This window comes from Mirounga angustirostris, unplaced genomic scaffold (assembly GCF_029215605.1).
Source record: "Mirounga angustirostris isolate CCGP_5_RB_7025 unplaced genomic scaffold, mMirAng1.0.hap1 SCAF_16, whole genome shotgun sequence".
Lineage (NCBI taxonomy): Eukaryota > Metazoa > Chordata > Mammalia > Carnivora > Phocidae > Mirounga > Mirounga angustirostris.
In genome coordinates, this window is record NW_026991724.1 from 13,831,894 (window position 1) to 13,856,884 (window position 24,991).

The 24,991-nt window shown below is 46.2% G+C and overlaps 2 protein-coding genes and 1 long non-coding RNA gene across 6 annotated transcripts in view; 1 reads left to right on the forward strand and 2 right to left on the reverse strand.

The window, feature by feature from the left end:
* Positions 1-116: 116 nt before the first annotated feature.
* On the forward strand, positions 117-13,089 carry MARVELD3 (MARVEL domain containing 3). Of its 2 annotated transcripts, none has more exons than XM_045890308.3 (3): positions 117-561; positions 3,126-3,259; positions 11,709-13,089. In XM_045890308.3, exons 1-3 carry the CDS (start codon positions 176-178, stop codon positions 12,344-12,346), a joined length of 1,158 nt encoding a protein of 385 aa, XP_045746264.1. In that variant the 5' UTR covers positions 117-175; the 3' UTR covers positions 12,347-13,089. The 2 variants fall into 2 exon arrangements, with proteins under 2 accessions (XP_045746264.1, XP_045746265.1); XM_045890309.3 differs by lacking the exon at positions 11,709-13,089 and adding an exon at positions 6,992-8,355.
* On the reverse strand, positions 3,721-7,037 carry LOC135362822 (uncharacterized). Its single transcript, XR_010408081.1, has 3 exons — positions 6,410-7,037; positions 5,759-5,956; positions 3,721-3,761 (listed from the first exon to the last, which is right to left on the reverse strand). It is a non-coding gene; the product is annotated as an uncharacterized LOC135362822 (long non-coding RNA).
* A 3,416-nt stretch (positions 13,090-16,505) lies between the features above and the next one.
* The window catches only part of PHLPP2 (PH domain and leucine rich repeat protein phosphatase 2), a 75,312-nt gene continuing 66,826 nt past the window's right edge, over positions 16,506-24,991 (reverse strand). For all 3 annotated transcript variants that reach the window (XM_064581690.1, XM_045890802.3, XM_045890803.3), the window contains 2 exons: positions 22,917-23,148; positions 16,506-20,349 (listed from right to left, as the gene is read on the reverse strand). In XM_064581690.1, coding sequence (XP_064437760.1) covers positions 19,195-20,349; positions 22,917-23,148 — 1,387 coding nt within the window. In that variant the 3' untranslated portion in view covers positions 16,506-19,194. The remainder of the gene's footprint in view (positions 20,350-22,916; positions 23,149-24,991) is intronic.

Sequence of the window (24,991 nt, forward strand, 5' to 3'; positions counted from 1 at the left end):
CCGCCGCGCGCGCTCAGGTGAGCGCTCTCCGAGCCCGCCGTGCGGCTAGCGCGCGTGCGCGCAGGTGAGCGCCCGCCCCCGCCCCCGCCCCCGCCCCCGGGCTTGGCCACCTGCCCGCGAAACTTGTGGATTGTTGCCCTCGGGTCGCTCCGGGGCGTGGACACGGAAACGGGCCATGGAAGGTACGTCGGGGGCTCGCGAGCCCCGGGCCCGGCCGAGAGAGCGGGACCTAGACCGGCACCCCCGCCCGGACCGAGACCGCCATCCCGAGCGACAGCGGGACCGACCGGGGGACCGGCGGAGGGAGAGAAACGGCGGCGAGCGGAGGGACGGGGACCGGGACAGGCGGAGGGACCGAGGCCCTCGCCAGGACAGACACCGGGTCGGGGACCTTCGCGCCGGTGAACAAAGAGTTTGGGAAAAGTCCCACCAAAGCCGGACGCGGGACGGACCCCGGAGGCCGACCTGGGACGCAGCCCCGCCCCCCTGGCCCGCGCCTTGGGAAACCCCGGAGCCGCCGATCCAGAGGAAGGAGCGCTTCGCACCCGGTGGCCCGGCAAGGTGAGGTGGGGCTGCGGGGCGCCCTGCGACCTGGGCACCCGGAAAGCCTGGGTCTGAGACCCCCCCCCCGGAGGTGCACCGGCGCCCCAGGCTCCGTGGCCTAGGAAGCCGGCTTCAAGGAAGAAAGTGCCATTCCCCCCTTCTGCGCTCTTAGGGGTGACCTGGGAGGGAAGGAAAACCTTACGGTGCCCCCACTTCTTGATCCGAACCCCGATTAACAAAGCAGACACCACCCGTTAGCAGTGGCAGGGCCGGACCAAGGAAGGAAGGAGAGAGAACTTCAGGACCGGAAAGGGAAGGGGTGGGAAGGAGTTTAGGGAGGTGGGGTTAACCTGAGGCTCCTCCCTGACCTCCCCCGACCCAACCCCAACGTGCCCACAGGACTGCTCCGTGAGGCTTCAGATTCTTGTCCTGTGTTCCAAAACCGACCTTCCAAAGTCTCGTCAGGACCTGATAAGGTCAGCCCAATGAAGGGTTAATAGTTTAATCTGGCCTAGGGGTATATGCATTTCAAAACAGACAGCTGGGAGAAGCTACACTTTTAACCAAACAACTACATCTACCTAAAACTCCCCCACTGAAGGGCAGAGATTGCCTACCGCTGTCACTAAAGTCTTTCTGGAGAGCCTCATTCAAATCCCCTCATTGTTTCAGATCCCACCTCCCTGAATGAACCAACTGTGCTGTCCCTGCCTTGTAGAGCACAGAGAATTCCCCTAAGGCCTTGTGAGGTGAAAGCCTCATGCTGTTCTGGAAGGCTTAGGGAGCTAGGAGAGGGTAGGGATGGAAAGGAGGAGAGGAGGCAGTCGGTCCTAGACTCCACATCCCCGTCGGGAGTTGGTCTTTTTTCCATTCCATCGAGCTCCACAAATACTCCTGAATGACCAGATTATGTGCCAGGCCAACAAGGAGACAGGTACTGGGGTGATGACTGCCTTCTGGTTTGGGACACCTGCCCTCTTCTCTAAGGAAATGTCAGGCTCCTCTCTGCTGTAGGATTTGGAGGCTTAAGCTCAGTCTCCTTCTCTGTTGTGTCCACACAGCTGGAAAGCTGTTATCCTGAGCTTATGTTCCATTATCTAAAACCAACTAGCCAAACTCTGACAAAGGTTGTGCCCAGATACAGGCACGAGCTGTTGTGTGTCCCTGACTAAAGCCAAATTGCATTAGTATCTCCTGAGCTGCATTTTGGGTTTCCTTATAAGCCAGTGTCCTGGTCCCCCCCCCACCCCCAGCCCCAAGGTGAGTGAAGGGAATACTTTTGATTTTTTGGCTCATAGCCAGTTGGTGGTTTGAAACCAAAGGACAATTTATTTCCACCTTTCCTCCACACAATAAGCTTTTATTTAATGGGCAGGATGGAGGGAGCCAGGGCTCTTACTTGATGGGTGAGATCTACTGACCGTGTCCACAATCTGGTAGGGGACTGACAGGTAAACGTGCATGGGAAACAGATTTGGAGAGAACAGATCCCCTGCCTGAGATCTGGAAGATTTCCTGGAGGATACTAACCTCAAAGCTGAGTTCTGGAAAAGGAGCAAGAATGAGGGCACCTGAGTGGCATCTACCTTGGCTCAGATCATGATCCCAGGTTCCTGGGATAGAGTCCCACCACAGGCTTCCTGCTCAGAGGGGAGCCTGCTTCTCCCTCTCCCTTTGCCCCTCCCCTGCCAGTGCTCTCTCACAAATAAAATCAAAAAAAGAAAAGGAGCAAGAATGGGAAGACTGGGAGAGGAAATGAAAGGGGTTCCAAGCGGAGAAATAGCTTCCCCAGTGACCTAGAGCATGGGAGTGCAGGTCATCTTTTTGGGGGGCAGGGGGAGAGGAGCAGTTCACTATGGCTGGGTCTATTGAGTGTGAGGTTGTGAGTGACGAGAGATGAGCAAGGGCCTTCTGTGCTATGCTAAGTTTGGACTATATCCAAGGCCATGAGAGTTTAAGGATTTCAATCTCACTATGGATTTCCATAGTGAGAACACTGGAAGGATCCCTGGCGCCCAGCAGGTAGAATGCAGCCCCCACCATTGCATCCTGGACAAAGGTCAGGATATGCTGGATAAAGGGGAGGAAGGAAGGAAACTAGCAGAGAAGTAGAGATAGGAAGACATCCAAAGTTATCTGTATTACCCGTATGCCTAGAGGATTATTGCTGATTCAGCCCTTTTCAAAGTAATAAGAAGGAAGAGAATACCAGCCTGGGCATCAGACTCTTATGCATGTAAACTAGCTTTAAAGAAGGCCCTGTCCGTGCTGAACTGAAAAGTTAGGCTCACAAAGGTGGCTCCCGGCTACCTGGTTAGGTAGCTCCCGCAGCTGGGCAAACCAGCATCCAATCAGCGCTCAGAATTACAGGGATATGCAGCATGGTGCCTTAGCAGTGTTGGGCCAAGTGTTTGGATAGCCTGTGGGGCCATTACACCAGAGAATTCTCTGGAATATGAAATGCAGCAGCAAAATTTGTTTCTGTTCTGCACGTCTCTTTAATGACAGCATGAGATGTTCAGGGTTCTAATACTGAACAGGGCATTGAGTTTGAAGACCCTAATGGCCATGTATGTTTTCAGTTATAGTGAACCCACTTCAGGGAGATACCTGCCCTCGAACCCCAGGTCTGGCCTAGAGGAAGTGGAATATTACCAGTCAGAGGCTGAAGGACTCCTGGAATGCCATAAATGCAAATACTTGTGCACTGGAAGAGGTGAGCCATTTGGGAGGCATTTTGACCATTTATGTTTGCTGATGGTTCTGGAAGGGGTCTGAGCTAGTGAAGCAAAGATTCAAGCAGACTTTCCTTTAGGATTCCTAGCATTTTCATTTATAAAACTGCATGAGGTTCTCATTCTACCCCCCCCCCCCAAAATTGTAGGCACATCTGAAAGGTACACCTAGATTTCCAGTGCTTGTCTTCAAATATCTGCTGAGGCGAGCAGCCATGTTTGCGGGTTTCAGGTTCCAGGTGGGACTGCAGGGAGAACCAGTTATGAGCTGCCGGCTGTGGGAGGGCTGAGTTAGACACAGAAAGCCACCTGGAGGGGCACCCTGGTAGCAGTTCATGCAACAGCATGTCTTAAAATTTGTGGACTGAGATCCACAGTAAGAAATATACCTTGCATGAAGACCCAAGTTCACACACATACACATGTTCTGAAACGGTACTTACCTTATTAGATACCAGCTACGTGGGTAATTTCTATTCCACCCTGTTTCATTGAGAACAAACAAAAACAAAAAAACACAGTTATTGGAACGAGCACGGTTTGCAAAACACATAAATAATATCATGTGTCAGCTCCAAATGTGGTGCCCAGAGTTCCCATCCAAGCATTCGTCTTGGCCTTGCCAGCAATGAAGAAAATCTGGTTTGCCAGGGTGAGCCCTTGGGGCTCATGTGATTTGGTGAGAGATTTTTTCGAGGCTGCATATGACTAAGGGAGGAAACTTCTCAGCCTGAGGGAGAGAAATCAAGGAACTTGTACCTGAAAATGTATCGTAGGATGACTCCAATAATGCAGGTGATTATGGGATTCTCTGGAACTTCAGTTAAAGAGCTCTAGACAATGCAGGTACAGGAATCTGCACTCTAGTTTACATTTATTGGCACAACCGCATTGCTTCTAATTTGCTCAGTGATTCCTGAAGCTCAGAGAGGTATAGTAAGATACCCCAAGCCACACAGCTGTTAACTTGAGAGAGCTGGAATGGAAACTCAGAGCCTAACTCAAGGCCTGAAATGGTTTACTTGCTTGACCTTTCTTTTTTTTTCCTTGATGATAAAAATAATAGGAGTAAGCCAGAGGCTGGGTTAACAGGTTTCTCAGTAGAAGTATGTTTTCCATTGTGATTATTTTACCAAGAGGAGAGGGCAGGACTTGAGCTTCCTGACCAAAACACACCTCGATTTAGCTTTGACTGCTTCTGGCTATTTGGCTTTGGACCTAGAGATCATTTCTGAGTCAAGGTAGTGAAAGGCTGGTTGAGCAGTCAGAAGCTAACCACGGAGGGCTTATAAAGACCTCTGGATATGCAGAGACCCACATCAGTACACAATACTTGGTGTTGTGTTGAGAGAAATAGCCATTGAACACCTGGAACTTGTCTCCAGCAGCAAATGCAGGCCTGGATAAGGGTCACCCAAAGATTTTCAGCCCTATCTTGAGAGTAGATCTTTTGTGACTTCTTTTCCTTACTGGTGAAATCATGTCCTCTTCCAGCAAACTGGTGGAAGTGGGAGGCAGCTATGGCCCTCACTGACTTCCTAGGGAGACCCCGAAGTTTGGGCAGTAAGTCATGCTTTGCAAGGTCAGTGGAACAGTCTGGACACCGATGGAAAGAGATGGGTCCCAAATTCCCTTACGAGCAAGTCCCCTGAGATATTAAAATCTTTAGGCGCTGAGACTAAAGATCAGATAAAAAGCAAGTACAGCTGTCCCCATGTGCATATCAGGTCACCAGGGGATCCTGTGCTCATTTATTACTTGGGTGAGGAGTTGCAAGATCCCTGGGAGGAGGGCGCATTTCCTGCTCCCCTCCTTGGCTCCCTGCTTTGTTTGGAGCAGTTTCTTTTTTGCCTTTGTTCTTTCTGTCCCTCCTTCAGCTGGGTAATGCTCACATCATGATGTTTGCATTCAGCTTGTAGCCTGAATTACACAGCTCCCCAGCCCTCCTTATTCTTTCCTGGTTCTATTAAAGCTACAACAGGAACAAGGGGGTTGTAGGGGCTCTGCCCTCCCCACACTGTATTAAGAAATATGTGTATGTATATATAATTGTCGCCATACAGCAAGACATTGGGAAAACCCTAAATGTCCTTTACTCTGGAATTATTTAAATTCATTGTGTTATTCTATACATCCTCTAAAAATATGAAGTAGATTTATATTTGCTGAGGTAGAAAAAAAATGTTCATACTATATTCTTAAGTGAAAAAACAGGTTATATAATAGTTATAGAATAGTAGGTAGAGTAGGACCCTGTTCTTCACGTAAAAGCAAATAGCAAAAATGATGTATATATGACAAAAGTCCAGAAGAAAAAATAATGGTCACAGTGGTTGTATTTTTAAATAGTTGGATTTTAGGTAATTATTATATGTTTTTGTCTTTATTTTTTTACCATCAGTATATACTACTTTTATAATTAAAGACAACAATAAGGCTCTCTGCATTTTGGGGGGAACTGAAGAGTGTAAAGACAATACCTGAGAGTATATCGTTCCGTTGGAGAGTGTGTAGGTGTAACACAGCTTCATCCGTAAACCACCCGGGCCCAGGAGGCACAAAATCTGGTTCTCTAAATACCAGGGAGCTGCTGACCGTCTACTCCAAGTCAGCTGACCTAGCGGGACTGTGGCAGCATATACAGTTTCCAGCTCAGAAACACCCAGCTTTGTAGAATCCTGAGAAAAAGAAGCCACACACAAGAGTACTTAATTGTATGATTCCATGTACATGAAATTCTAGAAAGGCCAACCTAATTCCTAATGGTAGAAGGTAGATCAGTGATTGTCTGAGGAGGGTAAGGGATTGATCACAAATGTTCTCTTGGGCACTTTCTGGGCAGATAAAGATGTTCTGTATCTTGACTCTGGTGGCGTGGCATATATGTTTGTCAGAACTCAACAAGCTCTACACTTAACATGGGTCATTTTGTCCCGTATCCATTATATCTCCATGAGGTTGATTTTAAGGAAAGCAGCCCAGTTTGGGCAGAGAAGCTGGAGCTCTTTCCTTGTCCAAGACAGAGAAGCCAAGGGTCCCTGAGAGAACCTAGCCCTGCGACAGTGTCACGGCCCAGATTTGCTCTTTAGGGAAACTAAAGAAAACAAAGTTAAATTGTAAAACAGACTTACTGAGTTGAAATCTAAGAACAATGAAGCCAATTACGTTTCTCTAATCCAGTAAGCCTTGTGGGTTTAATTAATCTTTCCTGTTTCCAATACACATGAACACGGTTAACATTTGGATGTATAACTTCCATACTTGATTGTATTTTTTTAAGCTCTATGTTCTTTCTTTCAAACTTGGAGAAGTTTCCTCTTTCAAACTGAAGCAAGCTGCAAAACATATCTAAGGAGGAGATCACTCTTTCTTAGTCTCTTTGGCAGGGAAGGGCTGGGGCAGAGAACGTTCTCTCCTTCCATATAGGATGCCTTTTTCTGGTTGGGAGCTGGCCTGATTTCTCCCACCGTCTTCCTGCACCCCAGCAGGGGCAGGCTCTCTGGAGAGTTACTCTTTCTAGCTCCGAGTACCTCCGACAGCATTTCCAGAGCCCATCTCATGCCCCTCACATAGCTGGGGCAGCTCGGGCCTCCCGGGGCGCAATACAGAGCCTGCGGTGGTGTGAGCTACCACGGGGAAGAGGAGCACCGAGGCGGAAGTCTCCGAGGACGAAAGAGCAGCTCTCAAAATGGTAACACGCCCTTCTTTTGCAGCCTGCTGCCAGATGCTGGAGGTGCTGCTGAACTTGTTGATCCTGGCCTGCAGCTCTGTGTCTTACAGTTCCACAGGGGGCTACACGGGCATCACCAGCCTGGGGGGCATTTACTACTACCAGTTCGGAGGCGCTTTCAGTGGTTTCGAGGGCGCTGACGGGGAGAAAGCACAGCAGCTGGACGTCCAGTTCTACCAGCTGAAGCTGCCCACGGTCACTGTGGCGATGGCCTACAGCGGAGCCCTCATGGCCTTCTGCTGCCTCCTTGTCGTCCTGGGCGTCCTGCGGGTCCCGTGGCACTGCCCCCCATGGCTGCTGATTGAAGCCTTGTTGGACGCGCTCATTGCGGGGGCCTACGTCCCCGCTCTCTGCTTCTACTTCCGCCACCTCTCGGCTGCCTATGCGTCCCCGGTGTGCAGAGAGAGGGAGGCGCTGTACCAGAGCAAAGGGTACAGCGGCTTCAGCTGCAGTTTCCACGGGGGAGATATAGGAGCTGCCATCTTTGCCGCCCTGAGCGTCGGGCTCTTTGCCCTGGGGGCTGTGCTGGCCATCCGGGGTTACCGGAAGGTCAGGAAGCTCAAAGAGAAGCCTGCAGAGATGTTGGAGTTTTAGGCTTTTTAAGCCGTCCTGCCATATGTGAGCAGTGGAAGTTACTCTGAACCACTGTCTTTCACGGAATACTTTGCCGTGGGCCAACGTCGGTATCCTGGGGGGAGCTCTGGGTTACACCGAGCGGCGTTCTCGGAGGTAATGAGTTCTAGAGTCCTCTGTTGGTGAGCGAGGAGCCAAAATTATTGAAACAGAACAAAACTGGAGGTCAGGACCCACGAGGAGAAGGCACGAGTTGCAGCAATGCACTTTCTTGCACTTTCGATTAGCTCAAGGGAATTAACCAAGTGAGTCTGAAGATCCTTATCTTCAAAGTCCTTGGAAAGCCATATACACTGGAGACAACATTTCGACTTGAGCTTTTCTAAACACAACTGTCTTAAGCAGATGAGCCCCAAAGCTTTTCCACACTGAGGTCTCGGATCCTTCACTTCCTTAATGCTCTGGATGCAGGGTGTAGAGACACCGGGGAGACTCCGCCTGTAAGTTGGAGGTAGGCGTGGGCCAAGCAAAGAGGAATCAGATTCATTCACTGGGTTGCAAAGAAGCTATTCTAACAAGACCCCCACAGTGACCTTGAAAACTCAATAAGTGTTTTGTACCTCTTGTAAATGTACCATTGTATGATGAATTAAACCCAACATCTGGAATTCAGGATCCATCCAGAATAAAAGAATGTAAAATCTTTCCCAATGGAAGAATGCTACTTTTGGCCAGACAACTTCATGGGTTCTTACTGCATGTTAAATTATGACTCCTGGAATATTACAATATATTCTTGATACAAGTGAATATGTTCTTTGCTTTACATGAATCCAGTAAAAGTCCAAAGAAAAATTTTAACTTGGAGGTGATGCTTCTCTTTACAACATATTTTTAACAGGATTCCCTTAAATACAGGCAATTTGTCACATTTAAAAGGTGCGTTTCATTTGGGTTTAGAAAACGAAATAAATGCTTGGCTATGATTAGACGATTTCTTAAAGAATACATAAGAAAGCATGAAGAGTATTTGCTTCCAGAGAGGAGATTTTATTTCCCATTTTAGCATAACTTGACTGCACATCTCAGTTTTTTTTTTTTAGATAAATTAAAAAAATTTATTTTCTCCCCTCTTTGTTCACATTTACAGTGCAAAGGCAGAAGTAGATGTATAATTAAGCGGAGTATTACATGATCAGCCACAAAACCAGCCTCACCCAGAAAGACCCCATTTATAACAAAAATCCCATGTCTGTTTTGGTCTCCACTTCCCTCTCCAGAGCCCTCTGCTCTCTTTCCGGAGACTTGTCCCATCCCACTGTCGAGATAAACTGCTAGCTCTGCCAGTCACCCTTGTTGTCTTCTGAGGGCTGTGAATCTTTCTGCACTAACAGCAAGGTTAGAAACACATGAGCCTGGGAGCGCCTGGGTGGCTCAGTCGGTTAAGTGTCTGCCTTCAGCTCAGGTCATGATCTCAGGGTCCTGGGATCGAGTCCCTGCTCAACGGGGAGTCTGCCTTTCCCTTTGCCCCTCCCCCTGCTTGTGTGTGCTCTCTCTCTCAAAATCTTGGGAAAAAAAAAAAAAAAGGAAATACGTGAGCCTGTTTGATATTAATAGCTAAGCCAGGCCAGGCCTGGCTGGTACTGTGATGATATTCAGTGGCCATATTCCTTCTGCAGACCCAATAGCACTGGACCCGGCAACAGACCATTATTGCTCTCCACTGTCATAGCCAGGGGGTAGTTGACAAGATCTAGATTTATTTCATTTCAGCCTGGCAGATACATGCATGGATCACGACTCCACTGTCCCAGAAGGAAGCATTCAGCTTCCCCCATCTTATAGCAGGGCAGTGTTCCTGTCTCCCTTTGGTGGGTGAGACGTTAACGTGCGTGCGGAAGGAAAACCAAGGCAGAGAAGAGTATTAGATGTGGGGTAAAACTGCTGCCCCTGAATTAGAGTGATGTTTGGGCCAATTCACTTGCACTGCTACAGGGGGCAAGTGGCCAGTCCCTTACAGCGCCTGGGTGGAGAGTGGGCAGTTCTGATCTGATGCTATTTTCAGATTTAAATTAGAGGAATGTAGTTCCTCAACTGTCAGAGCCTTTGGCTGCTGTGTCCCATGGACCTCCTAGGAATTTGTGTGGGCCCAGCAGGAGTTAGGACCAGCAAGCCCAGGAGCTGGTGCCTCAGTCTGTCAGAGAGACTGGTATTTCGCCGCCCCGTTTTTAAACGTTGTGGTACTCCCTAGTGTATTAGCAAGGCTTCCCGATTTCTGGGAATCCACACTTCTCATAATTTGTCCCATTTCTTAAATCTCTCACTAAGCCCCTTCCATTGTCTAAACGTTACCGAGTAGCATCACCATCTGCTTGCATTAACATTTTATGATTTTCGAAATCCTTAGATGTACTTGCTTTCATCGGGGCCCTGTGGAGTAAGGCAGGCCCTACCTTCCTTTGTCAGATGAAGTGTGTGAGGTTTCGCGTCAGTGACGGGGGCAAGATCACCGGCAGCGAAGTGTGGGGACATGAGCCTGGCGTTCCCACTCTAGGTTCATATGCTTTTCTCTTAGTTCTCTGAACCCTGGAGCATGATAGGAGACATTCTTCCAGAAGTATGCCTAAGCAGAGGCCAGGGCCTCTGTCAGTGATGAACGAAAGCTGACCTTGGACAAGAAGATATTCAGTGTCCAGTCACCTCTTGGTTCCTAAAACTCACCAGAAACCCCCAAGTGAGCAGCCCACATGTCTGTCAGCTGAATAGACTGGTCCATCCACACAGTGGCGCCGGAGCCCATGTAACGAAGTCTGTGGACACTGTGGGAGTGGATCTGAAAACACCTCCAGGAATAGTAAATGAACAAGACTCAGAGCAGCATGTGTGGTATGCTTCCTGGTGGAAAAAAAAAAGAGCAGGGAAGGGGGATGAAATGCAGATTTGAGGCTGCTTTTATTTGCATGAAGGAACACTGGAAAGTTATATTAGGAAATAATGAAAGTGGATGGGGGCAGAGCACAGGACGGACGGGGACAGGAGTGATTTTTCTCAGTGTATTCCTTTTTAGGTCATTTTATAGTTTCAAAAAAAACTTTAAAATTTGAAATAATTATAGATCCACGAAATGGTAACAAAACTAGGGCGGAGATCTCGCGCGCCCTCCGTCCCATTTTCCCCCGTGCTCTCGGTGCTCCCATCTTGCGTAACTAGAGCGCGGCACGGTGCGGTCAGCTCACCAGCTCCACTGCACTCACGTCCGGGTGCATGCACGTTCACATCCCCACCACCACGGTCAACTCCAGCACTCTTCCATGCTCCGGCGTCACTAGGGCTCCCGCACGTCTCCCTGTCCACCGACAGCCATGGGTCCTGGCTCACTGTCCGTAATTGTGTCATTTTGAGACTGCTACATAAATGGAATCACACAGTGTATAACCTTTGAGCCTGGCTTTTTTCTGCTTATCGTAATTCCCCTGAGAGCCTTCAAAGCAGTCGCATGTCTCCGCCGCACCTTCCCTTTGACCAATGAGTCGAGTTTCCCGTGGTATAGATGTACTTGACTGCTAACCCCTCCTCGCCTGTGGAAGGATATCTGGGCTTCTGATAATGAGGCTATGACAGATAAAGCTCCTGTGAGCTTTCATGTACACGGTTTTGGGTAGACTTTTAGTTTTTGTTTCTTTAGGATAACTGCTCCAGGAGTGCAGTTGCAGAGATATACAGTTAAGTATAGGTTTCTGGGTTTTGTTTTGTTTTTTTAAGAAACTGACAAAATTTTTTCCAGAGTGGCATTTTGTTTTTCGAACATATATTAAAGAAAAAAAAACCAAACACAAAACTGGGGTGCCTGGCTGGCTCTGTCGGTAGGGTATACAGCTCTTGATCTCAGCATCGTGAGTCCGAGCCCCACATTGGGCATGGAGCCTACTTAAACATCCATCCATCCATCCATCCATCCATCCATCCATCCATCCATCCACACATTTGAAAAACAAAAACCAAGGATGTTAGTGTTGAATCAGACCGTGTCCTTAAAACCAGGGCACCGGTGGAAGTTCTCGAGTCTGACCTCGAGTTTTCCCGGGTGAGTGATGTCAGCGTTAAATCCCACATCTCTCTCCTCCTAGGTGTGGTCCAGATAGTGGAGGTGATACTGAATGGGATGGTTCTCATGTGTGTCGTGGCCTCCTACTTTGTCCTTGCTGGGTTCACTGCGAGCTTTACCAGTGGCGGAGGCTTTGGGAACAACTACTACTCACCATTCGAGGGCACCGAGCTGGAGCAGGTTCGGCAGCTGGACCAGAAGTACACAGTGCTTCGGGCACCCCTGATCTACGGGGGTGTGGCTGTTTCTCTGGGCCTGGGTGTCCTCACTATGAGCGTCTTACTCCAAGGAGCCAAAAGCCTCACGGAACTGTCGGGGAAGTGGCTCCTCTTGGAGGCCGCCTTCAGCCTCCTGGCGGCGGTGAGCTACGGCGTGGCCATCGGCATGTACCTCCACGTGGCCTTGCAGATCAATGCCACAGACACCTGCAGAGCACGAGCGAGGCTCTACGCCCGCAAGGGCCTCACCTGGATGAACTGCCAGCTGGCAGGCACGGACGGGGCGGCGGCCACCTTTGCCTGTCTCCTGGTGGTGATGTACAGCACCAGTGTGGTGCTGGCCCTGCGGAGCTACCGGCGACAGAAGCACTACAAAGAGAGCCAGGCACAGCACAGGGGCTGCGGTGACGCGCCCGAGTACCTGTGGTCGGGAACTCTCTGAGACCGTCTTCTGGAGCCTACAGGCCAACGCACCTCCCTTGTCTCTCTCAGAAACAAATTAGACAACCGTGGTTTTCACACACTCGAGGTTACAGACGGTCCCGTCGGTACCAACAGAACTAAGGAGCCAGAGAAATTCGGGAAGAGAGGGGAGACTGACAGGTCGGGGGGTAGCAGGCCCAGCGCTACAGCCGAAATAATCTTGCCTGGCGTAACTAAAGTCACGACAAGAAATATGCCACTGCTCCCCGTGTTGGGTCCCAGGGGAATGATTTTAAAGCAGTTGTATGATTGAATTCTAAATGAGGGACGACATTCTGACTCTCCGAGAACGAAGCCGCCATGACTGCCTGGGGCCCAGGGAGCCTCCCTCCCTTCAAGATGGGAGGCAGGATTCCTGAATAAAGAGAGATGCCGGTAGCATGCGTGGTCTGCCCCAGGATCCCTGCAGTCGGGCTGAGAGAAAAAGGGTTTTTGCCAGCTTTCCAAGTTCCTTTTTTTGTTGCAGGTCATTCATTTGGATTTCACGTTCCTAAAATATGTTATAATTTTCTTAAATATGAGGCTTTCCAGAGAGTGAGAAATAAAATTCATGAACTTCTTAAATGTGTTATTCAACTGATTTCAAAAATAGAACAGTTAATTTTACTAGACTAGAAGGGCTTATTGGAGGCTTCCCCTTTTCTGCCTTCCCTGACAGTGCCCTCCAGAGTAGGCCTTCAAAGGCAGCTTGTGATCTCTCATGACCCTGGATTGTTTTCATAATGTAATAGATCATTAACACTGAATATTAAAAATAAAGTTCTTTCAATTATTTTAATCTCGTTTTATAGCTGTTCTTATACTTTATGACTGGTCTCAGATTTTCAGTTCATGTTGGGCGCACCTCGAAATACACACGCCCTGATCATAAAGTTTTTCCCTGATTGCCCTCTTGCTTTTCAACAGCTAGTCCTTTCTTCCCCATAATATCAGTTTGACTTTCATATTATAAATGAGGTTAAGCTATTAATAAATTAAATTTTTAGTACATTTCTAAAAACAATCTTTTTCCACAATGCAATTCTGACATCATTTTCAGATTCTCTAATTTCTAGTTAGTAAGAAACCAGCAAATGTAAGCCTCTTTCAACATAGACCAAAATGGCTGTTAAAAGAAAATTAAGTCAGTGTCATTTTCCCCCTCTGCACCCTCCAACTGCTCTCCCCCCTGGAACATACTACTTTTCCTCTCCTCTCAGATCCTTTCAACAGCTTTCTTACGGAACCTCTCCAAGCCGAAAGGTCAAAACCACCTCATACAGAAATGGGAAAATATCTAATTGTACTTCTCTAAGAAGTAAAGCTTGGAGGGAAATAATAATCAACTGAGAATCTACATTATTGGGGTTAACGTACAAACACACCTGTGCCACTGAGAGTCGCTTCCTCTCTCACCTTCAGCCTTGAGGCAGTGGCCAGAGTCCCCCAGTTTTCACCGAGTGGTAGACAGGATGTTTAACAACAGCGGAAATCAACCCATTCATTCCTCACACACTCCCCCAGAAAAGACTATCCTCCCTTTCCCAGCTCTTCTCAACTAGCATTCTTCCCGGAGACATGTCCCTACATCTGGGTCTTTCGCTCGATAAAACGGGGACTCTGGCCCATCTAGACCCCAGCGCCGTGCCTGGGGCGGCGACACTCCTGCTCTGGAAGCTCCCCTCCTCCCGAGGGATCGGAGGCCATCCGTCACTGTAATCATAACCTTCCACCTGTGGAGTTTCGTCACGTCCAAAGGCCTGAGCAAACCTGGTCTTATTTACTACCACTTGTCTGATAGGCAGGTCAGGATTTATTGTTCACCCGGTACAGATGTTAAGTGGCTTACCTAACAGCTGACATTCTGTTGACGGCTCACCATTTGCCGGGCCCAGTACTGGGCTAAAGCAGCATTTGCATCGTCTCACTCAAGCTCACAACTGTTGGGAGAGATGGTATTATTCCCATGTAGCAGTTGAGGAAAACGGAGTCTTAGGTTATTTAACTTGCCTAAAGTCAATTTTTTTTTAAGAGAGGGAGAGGGAGAGAAAGAATCTTAAGTAGATTCCATGCCCAGCGTGGAGCCTGTTGTGGGGCTTGATCTCATGACTGAGATCATGACCTGACCCAAAATCAAGAGTTGGACACTTAACCGACTGAGCCACCCACCACGCAGGTGGCCCCAGTCAAATCTTTTACGTAGTAGAGACAAAACTTACCCAACACGTTCAGAACATGTTCTGAGACACTAACGCATTCTTTTGGCTTTTGTTGTACCAGGGACTATCACACGAGGCAGAGGACACATTCAGAGGACTTGACTTCTGCCGCCCTGGAGCGGGGAGGGAGTGTCTCAGAGAACTGAGGCACTAAAGCACATAGATGGTGGCTCTGAGCCCAGCACATGCAGGTGCTAACGAACAGCTGATGTACCAAAGTTTTAAAATGTTCATTCTGTTAGATAAGGAGGAAACCTGCAAAATGATTTCAATTGGCTTTTATTTAGAGAAACCTGATCTTGCTTGGGAGTCCAGAGATTATGGGAGACAACTGGTGGGGGACGGAGGGGGGTGAAGATTTAATTTAGAGGCTTAACTGGATTTTAAGTATTTTGTGAGTCAGAGTGCACTCCTACATCTGAGGTTCTGACACCAAACCCTTATATTAGGACAAACACGACGACTAGATTATCCAGTTGGCTCTTCTATGTCATCATCAGCTCTATGGTTTAGGATCCATCAATTACTTACAACTGAGTTTCCTCTAGTCAGCCAGCAACCTGCATGCAAATAAGGACTGTTTCCTGTCTTTGGATTTATTTAAACATATAAGTCAAGTCAGAATATGTTTCTTAACATAAAAAATCTTTATTGCTATTTCAGCTTAAGAGGTGAAAATACTTATTCTTGCCTTAACTCATAGCTTCATAATGTCATGGAATGTGGTTTCATTTGTTATCTTCCTCTAAAGCAAACAAACAAACAAAAAAAAGGGAGGGGGCAAGAAAAATCCTAAAGGTACTTTTGGTTAAGAAAACTAATTCTATATACAAGTTAGAGAAATTACAGTTTCATGCCAAAATATTTATAAAATAACAGGTATTCCATTTTAAAACAAAGCCATGAAAAAGATATTCCATTTTATTTTATTTATTATTATTGTTATTGTTATTTTTTACAAACAATAGATTTGCTGCAACATGCTCTGGCTCATATTATTGAATTAAAAAATTTAACACATTTCAAAAATATCAAAAATACACTATAATGAGTCTTAGGACTACAATACAACAATGATTGCACAAAACCATAAGATATGAACTCACTGTCTGGATGACATCCACTGGCAACAGTGAGAGAAAACCCTATAGCATCTGGGAGAAGTGCGTGAAATTTAGAATACAAGGATCACCAAATGAAAGAAACAGCAGGATTTACTGTAGCTGCTTTCCTCAATCTAGGAAGTGCTTACCCAACTATGGGGTAAGAGTCACTAACTGGAGAGAAAGATGAACTTGCCTCCAAGACTGGGGGAGTCTGAAAAGGCCCCACCCAGAGGGAAGTAAAAAGTGACACGACGCAGTTCTCTCGTGATGCTGCAGGCATCACTGAATGGCTTGGAGACTAATTATTTAATAAATGGTACATTTATCCATAACAGCCAGATGCTCCCTTATGGAGGTGTCTTCATTAATAATTATTGAGTAGATAGAGAAGGTGAGCCTGTGGCTTCCAAGTACCTGCTTTTGCTGAAGGTCTACATGGGAAGAAGAGCAACGTTTGATATTCAGTAGCTAAACCCAACCCGGCTGGCTCCACCTCCCGGACCATAGCACGGACTACAGACAACTCTAATAGCACCCAATGATGACCAAGCTGCTTGTGCTGGCTCTTCCATACACCAGGAAAATGAATTCGCCAGCTTATTGCACACATACACTCTACAGTAGTATAATAGTGACGCCCTCAGTTGTATGAGGAGTGCCAATTCAATGACTCTCCCGTAGACTCGTAATGACACAGCGCCATTCAAACTTTCGAACATATTTCCAATCCATTTGGATAAAAATAAGAATACCATGGCTGCCAAGACTCGTGTATTTTTCTTTCTTCCATGGGACTCCTGAGCTGCTCCCAGAAGCAGGAGTGATATTCTTTCACAAATTCTCTTACAGTTCTCTATTAAATGGGAGGTACACGCAGAGACCTGAGAATCACGCAGAGGCCAGAATCTCTGGGCTAGAGATCAACGGTACTCTACCCACCAGGGGAACACATCCTCTGGGTAAAGTCCTGGGAAGTAGATTACATTCACCTGGAGAGAGAGTCCTGGATTTCACCACCTGACAACCTAATCAGATCACACGACTGTAACTGACCTCATAGGTCAAGAGTTCTGTATGCTATTTTTGGTAATGGACTATGGCCTTTTTTACCCTCTATTTTAATACAGAGCAATTATAGAGGGAAATGAATGAAAAGAAGTTACAGAAAATAGTTTGGTACTAACTATATGAAAGCCTATATGAAAGGTTTCCAATGCAACCTAGTGTTTCCTGAAAATACATCTACCATGTAAAAGAACATCTGGAATTTTAGAGTTCTTCTGACGAAAAAGCACATGCTTTTGGCACAGTCATTTCAGAACCAGGTTTCATGGTGGTTCCAATAAGTAGAGTGGGAAACAAAGACAAGAAAAGGGTTCACAGAGATAAAGGACTATTTTTAAGAAACTATACTATGAAAGTGGTATATTCCCAAAGTAACTTTCTTCTGCAGACAGCATCAGTGTTATGTGACTCAAAGGTTCTGCTGTCCGGAAGCAAGACGTTTCACATCACCCATCACTAATATTTTGGGCTTTTTCTTCATTTTCATTTCTCCTTCATCCGCCCCCTCCCATTTCCCCATATAAAAATAGGGCAGCAACACAATTTGTTCCCTTTTCTAATGGCATCTAAACTTTGTATGAACTATTATAGTCCCCGCTTCAAATCAAGACCTGAGTTTTAAAACTTTTTAGTAGCTGGCCAATAGTTTGATACAGAGAAGTCAAGTTTACCTGACAATATGGAGACTCAAACTCAGATTCTTGAGGGGTTGAACTTCAGATGGCCACTGGACTGGTATGGAATCCCCCAAGAGTGAACCTCACTCACACACACACACACACACACACACACACACACGGATGTGGGGCTGCTGAGAAGATGAGGACACATAACCATCTGAAGACAGGTCATCTGGTTTTCTACTATTGCTTTAACAAAAACTTAACCCCTCAAAGATATAAATAGATGGACAGACAGATCTATATATATCTCAACCCTATCTTTAACATTTTGTTTCTCATACAGCAAATTCATGGTTCCACACTATTTGCATTTTAATTGTGAAAGTATTCTAAAAAATCAAAGCACATTCCCCATTGGGTAAAATCAAGCAATGTCAAAATTTTATAGGAGTTAAGTAGGAATTCGTTTCCTAAGTAAATCTTGTAATGGAAAAGGCAACAGAACAGAAACACGGAAGGAACTGTATTTTGCTAGGGTTACGTGGAATGTGCAAAAATACAGTAAACCAGGTTTTCTGTAAGCTTAGGATCTTCTCAATTAAGTCTTTCTTCCATTAGTAATTGAGCCCAGTACTCCGAAACCATGTGAGGTGGATAAGCAGTTTTCAGAAGAGTACTCTGTTGAACATTAAAGATGTGAACTCAACTCATTTCCGACACTTTAGAAAACCATCCCTCTGCTCTAGAGTAAGAAAAGGAACAGGTCTAACCCATGAGCTCCGTTCATCCATCTGCTCTCATTCAGCCTCAGTCTGTGCAGAGTCACCTGCTACACTCAAGGTTACTTGGATGCGAGCAGCATCAGCCTTGGCCCTATACATGAGGAGGCTGGCTGCCAACTCCATCATATGTCATGGGAAGAGGCCAGTCCCCAAACACTTCTCTTGTGATCTGCGGGGCAATTCCTTGCAGGTGTCACATTGGTCAAGGAGTTATTCTCTTTCTGATTGGGGGGGGAAGCAGTCTTAGTCCTCTCTCCTTCCCCATCTTCATCCCCAAAGATCCTACTCCCCCAGGTTTCTCAGGAGCTTTCCCAGTCTGCCCTCCAACAGTTCAAAGATTTCCCAGGGCCCTCCCTAGTACCCTCACAGAATGCTCCAACACCTGATGATCATTCTGTCTACAGACAAAGGTGCTGGGCTGCCTCTAAGAAGATTGGCTCGAGTGCAGATTCAAAAATAAGAAGTTCACAGTCAATGAAAAGTGCTCTCATTACATTACATACATAAATTATCTGTTTGATTGGTTCTACATTTCCAATAAACATCATTTCGAAAGGCTGTATTCTCGTAGAGAAGAATGAAAAGCCATGTGACTAGTCACATCACATCCCATCAGTTAGGCTGAGATATAAGGTGATTTCTCTGTCACAGAGATCCATCAGCAGCAATAAGTAAAGAGAATCAATCTTCAGTTACTTCCTCCACAGAAAGAGTCCCTTTCCTGCCCAGGCAGGCAAATTCTCAAATTATCCTAGGAGAGAAAGGGTTAATGGCAGGTGGTAGGACTGATACAGAACATCTGCTTTCTTCCCAGTAACTCTGGGAATTCCAATGCAGGTTAAATGTGACACTTAACACTGATGGTGTTTACTAGCTTATCCGGAGCAAGACCCTGATCGCTCTCACCATGTCTGGCTCCGAGTTCTACCCCCCTCAGCTATGGTTTAGAAATGCAGAGGCACAATGCCTCCGGAAGGACCCCTTGCCCCCACAGCGCACAGCCTTCCCTAGCGCTCCGGTTCCTGCGGGAGGGTTACAGAGCCGTGTCAAACTCCTCCGGGAGCTCGGTCCGACCCTCTTCGCTGGGCTCAGGCTCGGGCCTGCTTTCCTGCTGTTGCTTCATTTGCTCTTTCACTTCTTCTTCCAGGTCACGAGGTACAACAAACTGATCCTCTGGCTCCAGCTGAGTGGGGGCAGCGAAGTAGCCAGTTTTCCTCTTGGGTGCTTCTGTGGCCACTTCGATGAGGTTCAGGCTATCTTGCAGGGGCACGATAGAGCCGTTCGAGAGTTTCTTTCCATACAGACAGGAAGTGGAGGGGGACTTCTGTAACTCCATCCTGTCCTTGCTCACTGGCAGAAGTATGCCACTATTCACACTGTTCTGTCTTCGGATCCCAAAAAACGATCCTCTAGCATGTTCCTCAGGACATGGGGTAGGAGAATTCTCTATAAGAGTGGGAGAGTTCTCGAGATCCCTTCCCCTACAGCAGTGGATATCCACTTCTACTTCTACTTTGCTGCCATTTGTTATGACACCTTCAACAGGCTGGTCGTCATCACTGTCGAGGCCATTGTCAGACTGGTTACTTGAGAAAGTCGCACAAGAAGGCTGGCGCTGAAACACCCCAGAGGTGGGTGTTGGATGGAGGCTGCAGCGCCTCTCTGGCCTTGGAAGCAAGCCAGCATCCAGCCCGACAGTGTTGTGTTCATCAGAAGCAGTGGACCCCACCTCACTGCTCACCTCTGAGGTGGACATCTCGCTGCTGAACTCAGAGGCAATGCCACTACTGGAGGAAGGAGTGGTTGGCTTGGGGGGGTCCTTGATGACGGTGGTGGAAGCAAATCCCACAGGACCCGGGAGGGTAAGCCCATTCATTTCACACGTGCACCCTTCCTCACCGATGTTCAAATAAACCACCATTGCCCCAACATTGTCCTGACAACCATAGCTCTGGGCTAACGTGCACAGCTTCTTGGCAGCTGCTAATGGGTCTTGCACATGGCGTACTGCACTGACAGCTTCTGTATATGACAAGTGTTCCCACAATGCTTTGTTTCCCAGAATCAGCAACTCATCTTGAATAGTAAGTGGAGTGGCAGATATGTGAGGCTTAGGGAGGATCCAAGGATAGAGGTATGTACAGCCCAGCATCCGGGTACAGCAGGTTACCCCATTTACTTTGTTGTCCTAGGAGACAAGCAGAATGCAAATTCTGAGAAACAAGCAACAATGACATACAATTTCTATCTTAGATCACAATGCCTAGGGCTCTACAGTAAAAGAGAACAGACGTATGGTTTTTCCTCAGATCTCTATAATTTAAGGGGACTTACAAAAATGAAATGTACAGAATTCTTAAAGGACAAAATATCATGTGGTTATTATACCAAATAGTTCATAGGACTGAGGTTAAAACCAATTAAAATTAAGTGGCTAAAAGTTTATAGCACCTGCACCTCAAAAGATATTTGCTCACATGAAGTACAGGCCTCAGCACGTCCTTAAATAGAGAAACATCTGTTAGAAAAACAATAAGCAGAACTGTCATTAGTTCTCCATCACCAGTATTCTCACAAAGGCCAAAACTCAGGTGGGTTACTAAAAATGATTTCTCATTACAGGTACGGTAGGGACAGAAAAGATTCAGTTAGATACTAAAGGACTAAGAGAATCTTTGTAGCTAAAGCATTAAATGATCTCTATAGCTATTTAGTCTAGAAAAGTAAAGTCTGAAATCCATAGCATAATTTACCTAATCTGTAAGGAATGTACCAGGAAGGAATAGCAGATCAAGTCACCACTGATATAATTCTAAACTCAGAGGAAAAGGAGTAACTTGCTGTCATCTGCCAAATACCTGTGTACTGATTTCTTTTCAAGATAAAATCAAACAAAACCCCTAAAGCCATCAATGTATTTGTTTCAGAGTTGTGGTCATTCTCTGGGTGAAAATCTTGGCTCTCTCATTTACCAGAATTTGTCACAAACTCTTAAGTTTTATTTTCCTCATCTGTAAAATGGAAATAAAAGCACTTCTTTCATCGGGATTATTGTGAAAATTAAATAAAATAATAGGAGTCAAGTGCTTAGCAAACAATACATGCCTGAGGTTAAACTGACATTTTAAGAGTAATTCTTGCTTGCCTACGGCATCCCAAGAAAAACCAACACAACATTATCTAAATTCTGGAAAAAGAGATTAATCAAACACAAAGTTATCTTTTATCTTTCATTTGTTTTGACTGAAAGACCTTCCTGAGACTAATACCTCAGTATTCCAGAATCTTCTGAATACCAACCCACATTGTAATGGTACTTTTTTTTGGTTTTGTGTTCCTTGGGTGGAATTCTGACAGAACAGACAGCCCAGAAACGGACCCACACAAATACGGTCCCACTGACGGCTGCCAAAGGAGCAAGGGCAGTTCCATGGAGAAAGGACTCGTCTGGTCAGTGAATACTGCTGCAACAGTGGGACGTCCACATGCAAAAAGGAAAAAGGACTCTAGACACTGAGCTTACATCTGTCACAGACTAATTAAAAACAGATCACAGGGCGCCTGGGTGGCTCAGTTGGTTAAGCGACTGCCTTCGGCTCAGGTCATGATCCTAGAGTCCCGGGATCGAGTCCCACATCAGGCTCCCTGCTCAGCATGGAGTCTGTTTCTCCCTCTGACCCTCCTCCCTCTCATGCTCTCTGTCTCTCATTCTCTCTCTCGCAAATAAATAAAATCTTAAAAAAAAAAAAAAAAACAGATCACAGACCTAAATTAAAACACGAAACTTCTAGAAGCTAACACACAGAAGAAAATCTAGGGGACCCTGAGCTTGGCAATGAGTTTGTAAACACCAGAAGCATGAACCCATGAAAGAAAAAAAATGGTAAGTGGGACTTCATTCAAACTAAAAACTTCTCGGGGAGCCTGGGTGGCTCAGTCAGTAGAGCATGTGATTCTTGATCTCACCGTCATGTGTTCAAGCTCCACCCTGGGTGTGGGCGTACTTAAGAAAAAAATGTTTAAAAATTTAAAAAAATTCATACTAAAATGTATGCTTTGCAAACAACAGTGTTAAAGGAGTGAAAAGACAGACACAGACTGGGAGAAAGTATGTGCAAAACACATGTCTGATAAGGACCTGTATCCAAAATACACAAAGAACTCTTAAAACTCAACAACAAAGAAACAATTAAAAATGGGCAAAGCATCTGAGCAGAATTCTGCTTTGCAGTAAACAATGTTCATATGCAATTGCTAAAGTCTCTTTGAAAGCAAAAATGTGATGCTAATTACTAAAAAAGGAGACAAGCTATAAAACAGCAGAGATACTGATGCTTTGTTACTAAAAAACAAAACAAAACCACCAGAGCATACTAAGCCATACATAATATAAACAGTAAAAATATTTTAAAACTTTGCATTTCAAAACAGCGATGTCAAACTGTAGAATCTTTTCTTCTTCTGTTTGGAATAACAAACCAGAGGAGTTGGAAATTAATCAAGGGAGACATTTACATTCATTTTACATGCTAGCTATACATCTGAAGGATCACAAATTAGGATTTTTCATTTCTAATTTGTCTTTTCTTTTTGTTAGTCATTGACTATTCATTAGATTTTCTTCTAGTACTATTATCTGGATTGGATACAATTTACCAGGCTTGACAGGAAGAAAATGGACCCTCAGTGCCTGAATGCAGAGCAGCATTCACTAGATTTGGGAAGCAGGAGTAACTGGTAGAGAGCGAGGTTCACCTCTGTTATGATGGCCTTCTGGGCCTTCACCCTTTGAGCCTCCTCCGGGTCCTGCTCCAGGCTGAAGACTTTCGAGAGGGGCACTGGTTTCCCACTGCGGCACAGGACCGCTTGGCACGTGCCGACGTTGGCTACAGTCAGGCTAAAACTACTTGCTGGGTCGGCAGTGTCAGGGCGGATGTAACAAAGGAGAGCAGAGGAGCCCAGCTTCTGGCCAGCCATTCCCAATTTCCTGTTTAGAAAAAAAAGAAAACAAAGTTTTCAAAGTAAGTGGCAGTCCTTCATGTCCATGCCTTCCTTGTTTCTCTGCCACGTGACTGTGAGCCAGCCGCCCCGTGTTCACCTGAAGGCAGCCTCTTACTACAGGACGTGCCTTCCACGCTCAGCTGACTGAGAAGAGATTTTACAAACAGGTTGAGGGTAGGGGGAGACAGTGAAGATACATCTTTCTCTACGGCTTCTGCTTGTGTCTGATCACAGACTGTTTTTCATTCAGTCATTTTCAACTTCAGCACATCAGAGTCACCTGGAGGGCTCATTAAACCAGATGGCTGGGCTCCCTCCCCAGAGTTTCTGAGGCAGTGGGTAAGGGGCTGCAGATTACTGGGCCCAGTAATCTGCACTTCTAACAAGTTCCCAGTGATGCTGAGGGTGCTGCTCCTAGAACACCACTTTGAGGACCACTCACTTAGGCTGTAAGTTCCTCGAAAGAAGGACCACACTCTTCTTTCTGTATCTCCCATACACATGGCACCCATCGTCTAGTGCATGGCACACAGTGCTAAGCACAGAGCAGATACTCTGAGAAAGATCTGGTTGCAAATTCCAGCTCTGCCAATTGCTCACTGCAGATCCATAGCAAGATATTTTTCTGATAAAATACCCACTTCTTTGGCTTGTTTGGAAAATTAAAGATATGGTATGAGAAAGACAGATTGGTCTTCTGCCTGGCTCATGGGGGTGCTTCATCAATAGAGTTCTCTTTCCCAAACTCTTTATTTCACCAAGTTCCTAGCTCAATTCTATTACTGAAAAATAGACTCCCTTCCCAACATCTTTGCTTTGTGTTATAATGAGAGATAATACCAGCTTGGGCTCCAGGCTATTCCATCTCACCTCGATGATACAAGATTACAACCTCTCAGTTGTGCATGGCCTTCACACAGCCCACCTGATGTACTTCATGCTGTATTAGCTACTAAGAGATTTTCAATACTTTGGTTATATAGAGTTTTTGCCCTTAAGTGGCTGAGAAAATTAATTGGTAAATCCCCAATAATAAGTATTCTAAACACACGAATCTGAACAGTGCTTAACCTTTTGTAGATCATTGACTCTTCGTGAAGAATCTTACAAAAACTTATACCATCTTCCTTCCCCTGAATATACAAATGCACTTATGCACACACAACCTTCTACACACGATTTCTGGGTTTTCCAGATCCTCAGCAACCTCTGGGGTCAACAGGGAAAACAGATGGCTCCACAGGCTCTTTATTTTTTTTTATTTTTTTAAAGATTTTATTTATTTACTTGACAGAGAAATACACAGCGAGAGAGGGAACACAAGCAGGGGGAGTGGGAGAGGGAGAAGCAGGCTTCCCGCAGAGCAGGGAGCCCGATGCAGGGCTCAATCCAAGGACCCTGGGACCACGACCCGAGCAGAAGGCAGACGCTTAATGACTTAGCCACCCAGTCGCCCCTCCACAGGCTCTTTAAAGGACCAAAGTCCCCAGCCCCCTAAGTGGCTCAGTCAGTAAAGCATCTGCCTTCAGCTCAGGTTGTGATCTCAGGGTCCTGAGATCGAGCCCCGCATTGCATGGGACTCCGCACTCAGTGGGGAGTCTGCTTCTCCATCTGCCTCTGCCCCTCCCCCTTCTCATGCTTTCTCTTTCTCTCAAATAAAAATCTTAAAATAAATAAATAAAGGACCAAAGTCCCCACGTTCCTCCGTGCTGATACAGAGAGTAGTCATAGCAGAAGGATCAAGGTCTCACCTTGATCCTGTACCTATAAATTTAGACCCTGACCTTCTGGCTTAGTGAGATTTACTTTCCAAAAGTAGAACTGAGTTA

Excerpts from the sequence above, each read along its gene's own strand:
- MARVELD3 (XM_045890308.3), top strand. The coding sequence starts at position 176 with ATGGAAGGTACGTCGGGGGCTCGCGAGCCCCGGGCCCGGCCGAGAGAG. Across the intron at positions 562-3,125 it reads GCACCCGGTGGCCCGGCAAG|TTATAGTGAACCCACTTCAG; the intron begins GTGAGGTGGGGC and ends GTATGTTTTCAG. Across the intron at positions 3,260-11,708 it reads ATACTTGTGCACTGGAAGAG|GTGTGGTCCAGATAGTGGAG; the intron begins GTGAGCCATTTG and ends CTCTCCTCCTAG.